Genomic DNA, 13,854 nt, shown 5'->3' with positions numbered 1-13,854 from the left:
AAACATTCCAAAGTTGCACACTGATCCAAAGAACATTTGTTGTATCCATGCTAGCCAGACTTTGTTTTAAATAATGTGCCTTTTATTACAAATACATTTTTTAAGTATTTACATTTTCTCTCTTTTTATTTCTAACCACATCAATGTGTTTCATCTCTCACAACCTTAATTGAAATACACTGTAAATACACCTTGTAGTGGACCCAAACCCTTTCCCCTTTAAATCCAAACCGACCACTGAACAACCCAATTACTATGGGGAACAGCACTTGAAAAAGCACTTGAAAAACAGTTTAAGACCACTGGAGGAATCTACCAACCCAGACGTTTAGAATTTTTTTGTAGGAAAGTTCTAGATTGACATGTCCCTCCCCAGGCTCAAGCCTCCCTCTCCCTCTCCCATCCAGCAGCCAGTTGCTTCTTGCTATTGAGGACAGAAGGGGACCTGGGGCTAGGCTATAGCATGAGCACCTGGGTTTGAGATGGAGGCTTCTCCACTCCACCTTAGTGTGCAAGGGAGTCCCCTCCCAATTCTCACTCTCCTCTAACCTGATCAAGCCACCAATTAAAATAACTGCAAAAATGATGAGAATAATGACCACGTGGTACAGACGTGGAGTTTAGTTGTTGTTGTTGAGAATGTATGCATGTGTGTTTCTATCGAAGTACATTTTTTCAATTTAAAGTCCCAATGTGCTTTGAGTGTCTGCTGGAAAAGTGTGCCTTTAATCCACTAGATGCCGATGTTTCATCAGGAAAACATTAACTGCAGTTATTCACAATCAGATAGCCATGCTGGCTGTAGCACAGTTCAGTTTAAAGATCCAGTGCAGTCAAACACATGATTTTACTGTGTTTTATATGCACTGAGTGTACAAAACATTCCTAATATTGAGTTGCAGCCCCTTTTCCCCTCAGAATAGCCTAAATTCGTCAAGGCATGGACACTACAAGGTGTCTAAAGCATTCCATAGGGATGCTGAACCATGTTGACTCCAATGCTTCCCACAGTTGTGTCAAGTTAGCTGGATGGAGAATATACAGTCGAAGTCGGAAGTTTACATACACTAAGGTTGGAGTCATTAAAACTCGTTTTTAACCACTCCACACATTTCTTGTTAATAAACTATTGTTTTAGCAAGTCGGTTAGGACATCTACTTTGCTCATGACACAATACATTTTTCCAACAATTGTTTACAGACAGATTATTTCACTTATAATTTACTGTATGACAATTCCACTGGGTCAGAAGTCGACATACATTAAATTGACTGTGCCTTTAAACAGCTTGGAAAATTCCAGAAAATTATATCATGGCTTTAGAAGCTTCTGATAGGCTAATTGACCTAATTTGAGTCAATTGGAGGTGTCCCTGTGGATGTATTTCAAGGCCTAACTTCAAACTCAGTGCCTCTTTGCTTGACATCATGGGAAAATCCAAAGAAATCAGCCAAGACCTCAGAAAAAAATTTGTAGACCTCCACAAGTCTGGTTCATCCTTGGGAGCAATTTCCAAACGCCTGAAGGTACCACGTTCATCTGTACAAACAATAGTACGCAAGAGTAAACACCATGGGACCACGCAGCCGTCATACCGCTCAGGAAGGAGACGCATTCTGTCTCCTAGAGATGAACGTACTTTGGTGCGAAAAGTGCAAATCAATCCCAGAACAACAGCAAAGGACCTTGTGAAGATGCTGGAGGAAACCGGTACAAAAGTATTTCTATCCACAGTAAAAACGAGTCCTATATCGACATAACCTGAAAGGGCGCTCAGCAAGGAAGAAGCCACTGCTCCAAAATTGACATAAAAAAGCCAGGCTACGGTTTGCAACTGCACATAGGGACAAAGATTGTACTTTTTGGAGAAATGTCCTCTGGTCTGATGAAACAAAAATATAACTGTTTGGCCATAATGACCATCGTTATGTTTGGAGGAAAAAGGGGGAGGCTTGCAAGCTGAAGAACACCATTCCAACCGTGAAGCACGGGGGTGGCAGCATCATATTGTGTGGGTGCTTTGCTGCAGGAAGGACTGATGCACTTCACAAAATAGATCGCATCATGAGGAAAGAAAATTATGTGGATATATTGAAGCAACATCTCAAGACATCAGTCGGGAAGCTAAAGCTGGGTCGCAAATGGGTCTTCCAAATGAACAATGACCCCAAGCATACTTCCCTAGTTGTGGTAAAATGGCTTAAGGACAACAAAGTCAAGGTATTGGAGTGGCCATCACAAGGCCCTGAATTTTTACTAGGATTAAATGTCAGGAATTGTGAAAAACTGAGTTTAAATGTATTTGCCTAAGGTGTATGTAAACTTCCGACTTCAACTGTAAATAATGTGTTATTTCATAGTTTTGATGTCTTCACTATTATTCTACACTGTAGAAAATAGTACAAATAAAGAAAAACCCTGGAATGAGTAGGTGTGTCAACTTGTGACTGGTACTGTATATCGGGGGCCCTTCAGGGGTGCATGCTCAGTCCCCTCCTGTACTCCCTTGTTCACTCATGACTGCACGACCAGGCACGACTCCAACACCATCATTAAGTTTGCCGATGACACAACCGTGGTAGGCCTGATCAACAACGAGACAGCCTATAGGGAGGAGGTCAGAGACCTGGCCGTGTCGTGCCAGGACAGCAACCTCTCCCTCAACGTGATCAAGACAAAGGAGATGATTGTGGACCACAGGAAAAGGAGGACCGAGCACGCCCCCATTCTCATCGACAGGGCTGTAGTGGAGCAGGTTGAGCGCTTCAAGTTCCTTGGGGTCCACATCACCAACAAACGAACCTGGTCCAAGCACACCAAGACAGTCATGAAGAGGGCACAACAAAACGTATTCCCCCTCAGGAGACTGAAAAGATTTGGCATGGGGTCCTCAGATCCTCAAAATGTTATACGGCTACGGAACTGGTTTCATCGCTGTCTGGTATGGCAACTGCTCGGCCTCTGACCGCAAGGCACTACAGGGTAGTGTGTACGGCCCAGTACATCACTGGGGCCAAGCTTCCTGCCATCCAGGACCTCTTTACCAGGCGGTGGAGGAAGGCCCTAAAAATTGGTGAACACTCCAGCCACCCTAGTCATAGACTGTTCTCTCTGCTACCGCATGGCAAGCGATACCGGAGCGCCAAGTCTAGTTCCAAGAGGCTTCTAAACAGCTTCTACCCCCGAGCCATAACTCCTGAACATCTAATCAAATGGCTACCAAAACTATTTGCATTGCCACCCCCCTCTTTTACGCTGCTGCTACTCTCTGTCATTATCTATGCATAAGTCAATTACCTTGACTAACCGGTTCCCCCCCTGCACATTGACTCTGTACCGGTACCCCCTGTATATAGCCTCACTATTGTTATTTTACTGCTGGTCTTAATTATTTGTTAATTGTTTTTCTTATTCTTATTTTTTTGTTTTTATTTTTTAACTGCATTGTTGGTTATAAGGGCTTTAAGCATTTCACTGTAAGGTCTACTACACCTGTTGTATTTGGCTCATGTGACAAATAGAATTTGATTTGATTTGCTAAAACTGTCTGATAATCATAAGCTGCTATTTGTTGCTGACAAGCTGGTGTCACTAATGTGCATTCTGAACAGATAATGAAGCTCAGAGAAAATAACCGTTTTTCGGTACAATTTGGTGAAAATGCCGATGCCTTCAGAAAGCCTTGGTTTCCCATCGTTACATTATACTTTGATCCACAAAAACACAGACCTTGTTTGAAGTGATTCTAAAATCTCTTATGGGTAAAAATGTATGATGAAAAACCAAATGGAACCATTTCCGTGTTTGACCGCTAGGTTTTATGGGTATTATGACGACAACACTGTGGTACTCTATCCGGTTGTATAAAGATTGCCACGAGTTAGCGGAGTCGGAGAGTATCCATCTTGAATAGCAGCGTACATTTTAAACAGTAAGCGCTATTTTCGTTTTTATCTCGCACACATTGCGTTGTGATTCAACGATGTATGTCCCTCGGTATCGCGCTAGCTAAATAATGTATAGCTGCTCTAACGTCATTAGCTATTGCAAGCTAACTCGGTTTGTCAAGTCAGGCACTGGTAGGCCGCAAACACGAGCAGAATCACCAGCTAACATTAGCGAGCTATCGTAATTGCTAAATACATCTGTTCAGATTAGAATATAAGGCCTTTGAATTGTTTGTGTACAGTTTGATTGTATCCGTATAAAGTACAATACAATTAAACTTTGGCTGTGGTGTTATCAACTCAAATGTTAGTGTCCCGATGTTAACAAGCTTCAAGAAGCCGGTTAGTGTATGGCAGGGCAGTCATTGGGGCCTACTTTTCGAATGTTTATGGTTGTCTACGGGAAATGCTATTCATATCACTTGGGCTGCTAGCTAACGTTCTTTTCCCCTACGGTAGGCGATCACTATGTCTGACGACGCTGAGCAGCAATTCATGGAGACCGCTAAAAATGGAAATGAAGCCGAGGAAGAACTGAATGGCGCAGAAGAATCCACAGAACACCCCGAGGCAGAGGAACAAGAAGAACAGAGCTGCACCGTAGAGGGAGAGACAGTGGCAGAGGAACCGGCTGTGGTGGAGGAAGGAGTCACGCAGAACGGAGCGGCAGAGGGGGGACAGATAAATGCAAGTAAAGGCGAGGATGACGCTGGGTACGTTTCTGTATGGTGGTTTTTAACATATTTATGTAACATACTGACTGGTTTCTTCGCTGTCCTTGGTAAAACATTTTTTTTTCATTTTTGGAGCCATGTGCAGCCCATTTGGGGGATGAACTTCAACTGGCTAGAATTCAGTTATAGCATTTCATTTTTCAGAAATATTTAGTGTTATGAGTTGCAGTGATTCAACTAACTGAGAATTCTCAACTCTACAATGGAGTGGAGTTGAGAAACTGGATTCCAACTCCCACTGACAACTATGACAAGCACAAATACACAGTAAGCGTTAAATCATTGATATTTATAAAACTATTGCTTTGTAGTGCATGTTTTAAGTAGTTAACTTCATACTCATGCGCAGATTATGTGATGCGATTTGACAGGTCACACAGAATTTAGTTATCAAAAACTACAGATTGCAGCACCCGTAGAAAATGCCGTCGTTACACAGGACTAATGTGGTATGCGTTAAATGATACCGACTCGATGTAGTTGGTGGTACACTCCACCAAAACTCATCGTCTCCAACTCTATTGAGATGTGATGTACATATCGTGGAGTTGAGAATTCTCAGCTATATTTCCACCAAAATATGTGTGAACACCCAGTCTGTTACTGGCCTGTACAAGTTTGTACGCCACAATGTCCCTAGTAATTTGAGATTTTTTTAACTAAAATAATATAAAAAACAAATATATTTATAGTGGCTGTTTTGTCAGTCTATGAGAATTGTCCTAGGTGTGTTACTGATCTGTGTTTCTCTGCAGCAAAATGTTTGTTGGTGGACTTAGCTGGGACACTAGCAAAAAAGACCTGAAAGACTACTTCTCCAAATTTGGAGAGGTGACTGATTGTACCATCAAGATGGACTCAAACACAGGACGATCACGTGGGTTTGGGTTCATCTTGTTCAAAGAAGCAGCAAGTGTAGACAAGGTATGTGCCATGAGAAAGGTGACATGGTTTTACATTGTGACAAGTTGGGCTTTGTATACTAACCTTTTCTCTAACCTGGTAGGTTCTTGAGCAGAAAGAACACAGGCTAGATGGACGACAGATAGACCCAAAGAAGGCGATGGCAATGAAGAAGGAACCAGCCAAGAAAATCTTTGTTGGTGGCCTAAACCCAGAAGCCACAGAGGAGACCATAAGAGAATACTTTGGAACCTTTGGAGAGGTTTGTCATTGTCCTATGATGGCCTCAACTTGACCTTCCTGTATGTTTTAGTAGCTATTGATTTTCCAGTGTTCTAAATGTGTCATAATTCACATCTTCAGATTGAATCCATTGAACTTCCAGTGGACCCGAAGTTCAAAAAAAGGAGGGGGTTTATCTTCATCACATTCAAAGAAGAGGCCACTGTTAAAAAATGCCTTGAAAAAAAGTTCCACAATGTCTGTGGAACCAAGGTAACAAACGGAAAGGAAGGCCTTGTATGTATATTTCTTAAACCTATTTTTTTTTTAACTTACGGTTGATGGTGGGATATGTGGGTTAACGTGTATGCTGTAGTTATAATTCTATACTGACAAAAATATAATGCAATATGCAACAATTTCTTCGGTTTTACTCAGTTACAGTTCATATAAGGAAGTTGGTCAATTTTAAATAAATTCATTAGGCCCTAATCTATAGATTTCACATGACTGGGAATACAGATATGCATGTGTTAGGTACAAATACCTTCAATGGGTTTCTGAGTGTGCAGGCCATAAACGAACTGAGACATTTTCAGCTTCCTGGAATTGTGTACAGAACCGTGCGACATGGGGCAGTGTATTATCATGCTGAAATATGAGATGTCGGCAGATGAATGGCACGACAATGGGCCTCAGGATCTCGTCACAGTATTTCTGTGCGTTCAAATTGCCATCGATAAATTGCAATTGTGTTGGTTCCATAACCCCACTGTCCCCACTGGGTACTCTGTTTATAACTTTAAGATCAGCAAACTGTTCGCCCACACAAAGCCATACACGTGGTCTGCGGTTGTGAGGCCGGTTGGACGTACTGCCAAATTCTCTAAAACATTTATTTGAGGTGGTTTAGAGAAATGAACAATAAATTACCATATCTGGCAACCGCTCTGGCGGACATTACTGCAGTCAGCATGCAAATTGCACGCTCCCTCAATTGGAGACATCTGTGGAGTTGAGACAACTGCACATTTTAGTGCTCTTTTATTGTCCCCAGCACAAGGTGCACCTGTGTAATGATCACACTGTTTCATGAGCTTCTTGATATGTCATACCTGTCAGGTGGATAGATTATCTTGGCAAAGGACAAATGCAGGAATGTAAACAAATTTGCGCACACATTGATTAAGGGATGTTTCTGTGATATTTTTATTTCTGTTCATGCAATGAGTACTTTACATGTTGCGTCTTATAATTTTTGTTCAGTGTACATCGGTCTGGCTAAGCATCTTATTTGTGTGAAATGCAAACTTGTCTAATTGCTTAGTCTGTACATTTGTTTATTCCCTCCTGAAATGCTTTGGGCCATGCTCATGCAACGTGGTGTTACAATGCTTCCTCACTGAAATGCACATTGCATGCAAGAGTTTCAGACCCACTTGCATGGTGTGAAATTACTAGAATTATTATGTCCAAATTAAACACCATTTCATTTTTGCACGTCTGTGTTCAAATGGATTGTGTTGCAGTGTCCTGACTGAAATGGGGGTCCAGTGTGAGCTTGACACTAGATTCTAAATCTTCAACTTAAAAGATGGGTGTGAATAGGTCTTGCGTGTTTGTACTGCATGCTGTCATGTCTTTACCGCATCTATTATTAAACCATCCTTCTTGATTTAATTCCAGTGTGAGATCAAAATCGCCCAGCCCAAGGAGGTGTACCAGCAGCAGCAGTTCGGAGGCCGTGGTGGTGGTGGCGGGAGCTATGGAGGAGGCCGGGGAGGCAGGGGTCGTGGTGGTGCGTATTAAAGAAAGCAGTCCGACGTAGTTATGAGTGACTTAAGGCATCACGAAGGTATGCAGAGTATTTGTATAATGCTAGTTTCATTTCAAGTAAAGGGCAGGGTGCAATGGGTTGTACCTGCAGGAAGACCTCAGCTTTAAGGTGACAGGTGTTCCGCTCACAAGGCATGGAAGGATCTGAGAAATGAGTTGCTAATGGACATCCATCCTTGGACCATAAATATCTGGATTATAATTTTTGTGCAAAATGATTTTCTGACTTAACCACATTTCTTTCCCTCAGGCCAAAACCAATATGGGAACCAGGGTTATAGTAATTACTGGAGCCAAGGCTATGGCAACCAGGGCTATGGCTATGGTGGGCAGCAGGGCTATGGAAACTATGGAAGTTACGGCAACTATGACTACTCCGCTGGATACTATGGAGGGGGCTACGACTACAGTGAGTATAGACCTCTGGCAAGCGCCTACCTGATTGTTTGACTTGTCTTTGCACAGAAGCACTCAGTCCTCTCTCTCTATTCCTGCAGACCAGGGCAATACAAGCTATGGGAAAACTCCAAGACGTGGAGGCCACCAGGGTAGCTACAAGCCATACTGATCACATGTAGTGCAGGTATGCATTTTAGTGCTTTGTAACATTGTGGTGCGATATAGCTGTTAGATGTGGCATTGATGCCCAAAAATTTCCTTGCCAAGATTTATAGTCTGGCACAGGGGAAGGCTATTGTAGATTATAATGAAATTACTCCACTCTTCATCAATTGGATTAAGTAAATACAGTGCTGTTGGGGATAGGAAACTTGTTTTGAAAGTACACAACCTCAAACCCTCAAATTTGCCAGCACAAAATCTGCATCAGATGCACCCCTACAACTACACTACTGGATCAATAAGGGTTGATGTTGCGGTGGACCACAATGGGTTTTCTAGAGTGGGAGATGGGTGACTATCTGCTTAAAGCTGCACAGCAAATTTAACAATGTCTGCCGTTTCCCTTAATGCTATGCCATAACCACTCTAACCGGCAGCATTGACTTTCTAATCCATCCCCTGTTTCTTGCATGCTTGTTGCCCTAGCTGTTTGCTTGCTCTTTGATGCAGGGTGGTGGGCTCATGTCTTAAGTGGTGTGCAACAATTCCTTTTTCTCCTCTCTTAAAGGACTCAAGTAAACACAGATTTGAAAGACCATGGGCGTGGCAGAAGTATGCAGGACTTGATTCTTTCCTGTGGGATGAGATTCATGCTCCATTTGTACAGACCATCTGAGGAACTGGAGAAGTAAATGCCACTTTTCCATGTTTTTATTTTATCTTTTTTGGGGGGGGTCCACATTTCCAGAGATGGAAGTGTTATTTTTACTGTACTTTTTGGTACCTTTTTTGAATCTAATGTATTGTATGGTTGTATTTTACATGTCGACTGGATTTACATGAGAATCGGAAGCTGTCGGAGCTTTTGAAATAAACCAATTTTGAGTAATTTTTTTCTGGTTTCTAGATGACTTTCTTTTCTGGCTCTGGACTTGCAACAAGGAATTCAGTGTGGGATTGGGGTATGATGTAAAAGGGATTTGCCTAAATCTGAATTCATTTACGATTGTCTAGAGAATGTCAACTTGTAGATGGAACCAACCAGTATATTTTGGATTCATTTTAATTTTGACCTGTTAAGTGGCATTTATAGAAAATATAGTTAAAGCCTGCAGAATATTGCTACGTCATTGTCTTTGGCTAATTGTTAGAAATAAAATTGATTTTATAATTTTGTCTCTTTAATGTTTAAGTTACAGATACTGTCTAATGTTAATGCTTGATTAGCATTTGAATAATTTATCTTGGACATTTTGTATTTGAGATTAATTCCATATTTGTAGACCATTATTTGCCTTTTCCCTACTGTTGCTGAAAGTCTCTCCTGCTGTGTCATATTTATGTTGTCTATTTTACTAGGTTGACTGCTCTTTGATGCCTCATTTTGGTTTCATTAGATTTGTTTATGGCTGTGTTTACTTATACAGGAAGTCCAATTCTGATCTTTGCCAATTATTGTCAAAAGACCAATTGGTGCCATACATCAGAATTGGGCTGGCTGTGTAAAAGCAGCCTATGCGTAGTTATACATGACATTCTCACTAACATGTTTGAGGGGCAACATCTAAATTGGACAGTGGTTTGTAATGGCAAACAACTGTAATGTTGCTGGAGATGTGCATGTCAGCTCTACAGTAGCATGCTTACATGTATTGTGTGTAAAACATTTCCATACACTAGTTTAATTGCACTGAAAAGGATCTTTCACAGCATAGTAAAAAAATATATATTCTGATGTGGGATTTTGACTGCCTGGTCCCAGGTCTGTTTGTGCTCTTGCCAACACCATTGCTCATTGTCAAGCCAAACAATTTTTGTTTGGCATGATGGCACAGACTGGCACTCATACTAGGAATTTGATTGAATTGAATATTTCTTACGTCATTTCGCTGGCGCCAATCTGAGTTGATTCCGTACGGGCCCATTTAGTCTTCAGTGGTTTTGCAGGTCCCTGGTGGTTTATTGGACCTGATAGCTTGAGTTTTTGTAGCCTGATAGGATACTGAACATGGCAGGTAAGGAGAACTAGGTTAGGCTTTACTAAAATGCTACAGTTGTCCCGGATGCAACTGAAACATGCAGCACTTGGTCCGTAGCTGTACACCATCTAGCCACAACCATAGAAGCCATTGGTTCTAAGAAACCATTGTCACCACACTGGTTCGAAACTGGGCAGAAATGTCCTTTTCATTTCACATTGTAAATCAGCAGAATTGCATGTAATTAAACTGCTAATATGGCTTGAAAAACACGGTAGGTTATAACTAATTTCCCTGGAGCTGTTCATTGTCAACTGAAACAATTCCTTAAGGATCACAAAGACTTGCACCCAGGCTAGCAACTAATCAAAGTTTATTGAACGGCAGCTGCTATTCGCGGTTTTGGGAAATGTGAAGACTAGCTTCGAAGAGAATAGAATACCTCAATATTCTGTTAAATATCTGCGAGTGTGGCTATGGCACCGTTGTACCTTTGGAGGCTTGGCCACTTGTGTTTAGGCCTGTAGTCTACTTGAATGTACACAACCTGTTCACAATGATAGAACAAATATTTTTGTCATATTTTATTACTCTGACTTAGAGACATACAAAACATTGAGCAATAAGTGTTTCGAAAACATCCTCTGACTAGCAACCAATCCTAATACCCCTCATTTTACAATTTCGTTGAGCACCAGTGTGATAAAAGTCAAGGTCCTGTTCTCCCTTCATAGTTATGGTTCTTGACAGATGGAGGTCAGAGAATCAAATTAAAGTAGCTGGTTGGAAACACTTCTCTTCCTCTGGTCAAGGCGATGGCTCTCGTTTCCTCTCTTGGTCAATTGCTACAACATGGAAACAAATGTTAAACCCTTTTCGAAGAAAAAGGCTATCTCAGATATTCATTTCTATGCATATTTCTGTTATTGGATGATCCAATGATCAAAGCAAAATGTTTGAGTGCAGTGGGGGCTGCTGAGGGGAGGACAGCTCATAAGAATGGCTGTAATGGAGAAAATGGAATGGCATGAAACACCTGGAAACCATGTATTTGATACCATTCCACCTATTCTGCTCTAGCCATTACCACAAGCCCATCCTACCCAAGTAAGGTGCCACCAACCTCCTGTGGTTGAGTGTGATGGCCTATAGATCCTGACTAATAAAACCACCTCTCCAGATTACAGTTCTTGAGTGAAGCACAGATATTGACTCATGCTGTCACCATGTAAAATGTATTTTTAATTGAGAGAACACCCCTCCCCCCTTTGGGCCAGTGTACAGTACAAGGTGTCTTTTATACAGCATCTGTGTTTATCGCTATGGTTAATCTCACATATTTGCATTTCCTTTGTTAATCAATTTAAAGAAAACCCCTCCCCTGAACACACAGTTACTCTTGCATGGATGGGTAGTAAATGGCCCATCTTCTTGCCTGGTCATCTGTTGCTAGGGAGAGATGCCAGCAATAAGATGGATCTGACAGCCCATGGAACACCTTAAAGGGCTGAGCCCTACCTCAAGCAGATTCATCACAGAGCTAGATGGACAAGATTCACTCACTTTCTTTGGTTGGCAATGGGTTCTTCACTCTGGTCTCCGTCTTCTTCAGCTTAGTCTTGTCAAAGCTGGAGATTTCTCTCATATTGGGTTTGTCAGACATGATAGCTGTAAATGAAGAGGGAGATGCAAAGGAGACACAGTAGTTGCTATCAATATGTTTCCATCCGAATGGCTATGAGTAAGGACACGCCTTAGAATGAAACATTACTCATAATAGTTTCAGCCAAACAGGGTTTCAAGACTGCTACCCGTGTGTGTACGTGGGTGTGAAGGACAGCTGTTGTAAGATTTTCATGGATGACTGTTGGTCTCTCTGATCACTAATGCCCACCCCTTAGACCTACCATGTATTGTTGGGCTTGGCCTTTGTTCTCCCATGTACTCATCCTTCATTCTCTCCCCCCTTTCTACCCCTCATCCTCCTTGTAAATCCAGTCCTGTTGCATGTGCTCCACTTCCACTCAGGGAGTGCTCAGACAAATGATTGAGAATACGTGCCCTATCATATTACAGTATATTAGTAATATCCTAAAACAATCACTGTCTTTTTGGATAATGCTGTTTACTAGCCAGCCTACTGTGGAACGTATAGTAACTGTCTTTATCATCCTAGTAAAAGGGTGACACATGGACTGTAGTAGATATGGCATGACATGTAGACACAGATGGAATATATATGATATACATGTAATATATGAAGCTACAGATCTAATGCAGAGAATTTCTTACCGTAGAGCAGGGTGTGTGGCGTCCAAAAGCTACACGTGCCTGTGTCTGTCTATGAGTGGTCCAGAGCTGTGTCTGACACTGCGTGTGTGTGCCTCCTGCAGGGTGTGGGCAGGGGAGGGGGATATTGATCTCTCTCTCTCCCTTTTTTTCTATCTATCTCTACACTCTCTCTCGCTCTAACCTCTCTCTCTACACTCTCGCTCTACCCTCTCTCTCTACACACTCTCTCTCTCTCTCTAACCTCTCTCTCTCTCTCTATCCTGTCTCTACACTCTCTCTACCCTCTCTCTCTACACACTCTCTCTCTCTACCCTCTCTCTCTCTCTACCCTCTCTCTCTCTCTACCCTCTCTCTCTCTACCCCCTCTCTCTCTCTACCCCCCTCTCTCTCTCTCTCTCCTGACACATCATTAAATATTCATGCCACGTAGTAGGAGGGGTAGCAGCAGCTTCCAGAGTAAAACTGCTGATTCCACACTGATAGGAAATATATTAGGCTGCATTATGTTGGGGATAAAAGGCAATTATGTAATGGATGAACATCATGATTTTTAAAAGACGCAGTCAATGCTGATATGAGTTAGTTTTAAAGCAACAGAACTTCGTCAAGGGGCATGTAGTCTGGTGGGAAACATAAAAGGATCAGTCCTGTCTGTTAGATTTGCAGATCTTCACCTCTGCCATTTGTTGTGTATCGTCTCCTCTAGTGACTTCAGTGTATACTGTGCTTTTCCGTCAGACTGAGCACAGCACTGGGGCAAGGTTTCAAAGACATTTATTCTGAAAATCCATAGAAATATACTGTGATACATCCAAAAGAAATATGCACACGCTGAGACAATGTGGAATCAGCTGGAGATGAAGACGGATTTCTTTGAGCAGATGGACAAACAGCAATATTCATTCTCCTCATTCCTGGACAACTGTATGGCTGCTCAAGATAGAGGGGCCTACATTCTGTCGTCAGCCTCTGTGCTGCACACATGAAGAGGGGCTCTGACACATTAGACGCATGGCGATTCTTTGTCTGACAGCTGCACCCTTAGCCTGGGTGGCAGTCTGTTTCTGCTCTCTTGCCAACTCCTTATGGAATTGTCATGCTTGGTAATGACAATGGCGTAGGCAACAGCACAAACAGATCTGGGACCAGGCTACTGCATCCTGGGTAGTCAATAAGAACAAGAGGTCTCAGTTAATCAGACACACACAGCTGTTGACAGGGTCCAGGGTCTCTGTTAAGCTGGGGTGGGGCAGGCTGGGTTGGGACACATTCCGTTAGTGTTTTGAGGTGGCCGATGCCAATATGACAGAGACCTCTCAATTTCATGACATTGTTACATTATTTAACAATAGTATGCCTACATTAGATGCTGACAAACT

The 13,854-nt window shown here is 42.1% G+C and overlaps 1 protein-coding gene and 1 long non-coding RNA gene across 5 annotated transcripts; one reads left to right on the top strand and one right to left on the bottom strand.

Annotated features, from left to right (window-relative positions):
* The first annotated feature begins 3,846 nt into the window (after positions 1-3,846).
* On the top strand, positions 3,847-10,973 carry LOC139420855 (heterogeneous nuclear ribonucleoprotein A/B-like). Of its 4 annotated transcripts, none has more exons than XM_071171216.1 (9): positions 3,847-3,932; positions 4,408-4,661; positions 5,438-5,606; positions 5,689-5,847; positions 5,949-6,080; positions 7,494-7,605; positions 7,894-8,052; positions 8,141-8,226; positions 8,773-10,973. In XM_071171216.1, exons 2-8 carry the CDS (start codon positions 4,417-4,419, stop codon positions 8,209-8,211), a joined length of 1,047 nt encoding a protein of 348 aa, XP_071027317.1. In that variant the 5' UTR covers positions 3,847-3,932; positions 4,408-4,416; the 3' UTR covers positions 8,212-8,226; positions 8,773-10,973. The 4 variants fall into 4 exon arrangements, with proteins under 4 accessions (XP_071027317.1, XP_071027316.1, XP_071027319.1 ...); XM_071171215.1 differs by having other exon boundaries at positions 5,949-6,104; XM_071171218.1 differs by lacking the exon at positions 8,141-8,226 and having other exon boundaries at positions 8,773-9,375.
* Positions 10,923-12,548, bottom strand: LOC139420856 (uncharacterized). The gene is made up of 3 exons (XR_011635550.1): positions 12,476-12,548; positions 11,747-11,851; positions 10,923-11,028 (listed from the first exon to the last, which is right to left on the bottom strand). It is a non-coding gene; the product is annotated as an uncharacterized lncRNA (long non-coding RNA).
* Between the last annotated feature and the right edge of the window lie 1,306 nt (positions 12,549-13,854).

The sequence above is a fragment of the Oncorhynchus clarkii genome, chromosome 12 (genome assembly GCF_045791955.1).
Source record: "Oncorhynchus clarkii lewisi isolate Uvic-CL-2024 chromosome 12, UVic_Ocla_1.0, whole genome shotgun sequence".
Classification (NCBI taxonomy): domain Eukaryota; kingdom Metazoa; phylum Chordata; class Actinopteri; order Salmoniformes; family Salmonidae; genus Oncorhynchus; species Oncorhynchus clarkii.
Note: the sequence above shows the minus strand (reverse complement) of the source record. Positions and strands in the feature narration are given on the sequence as shown.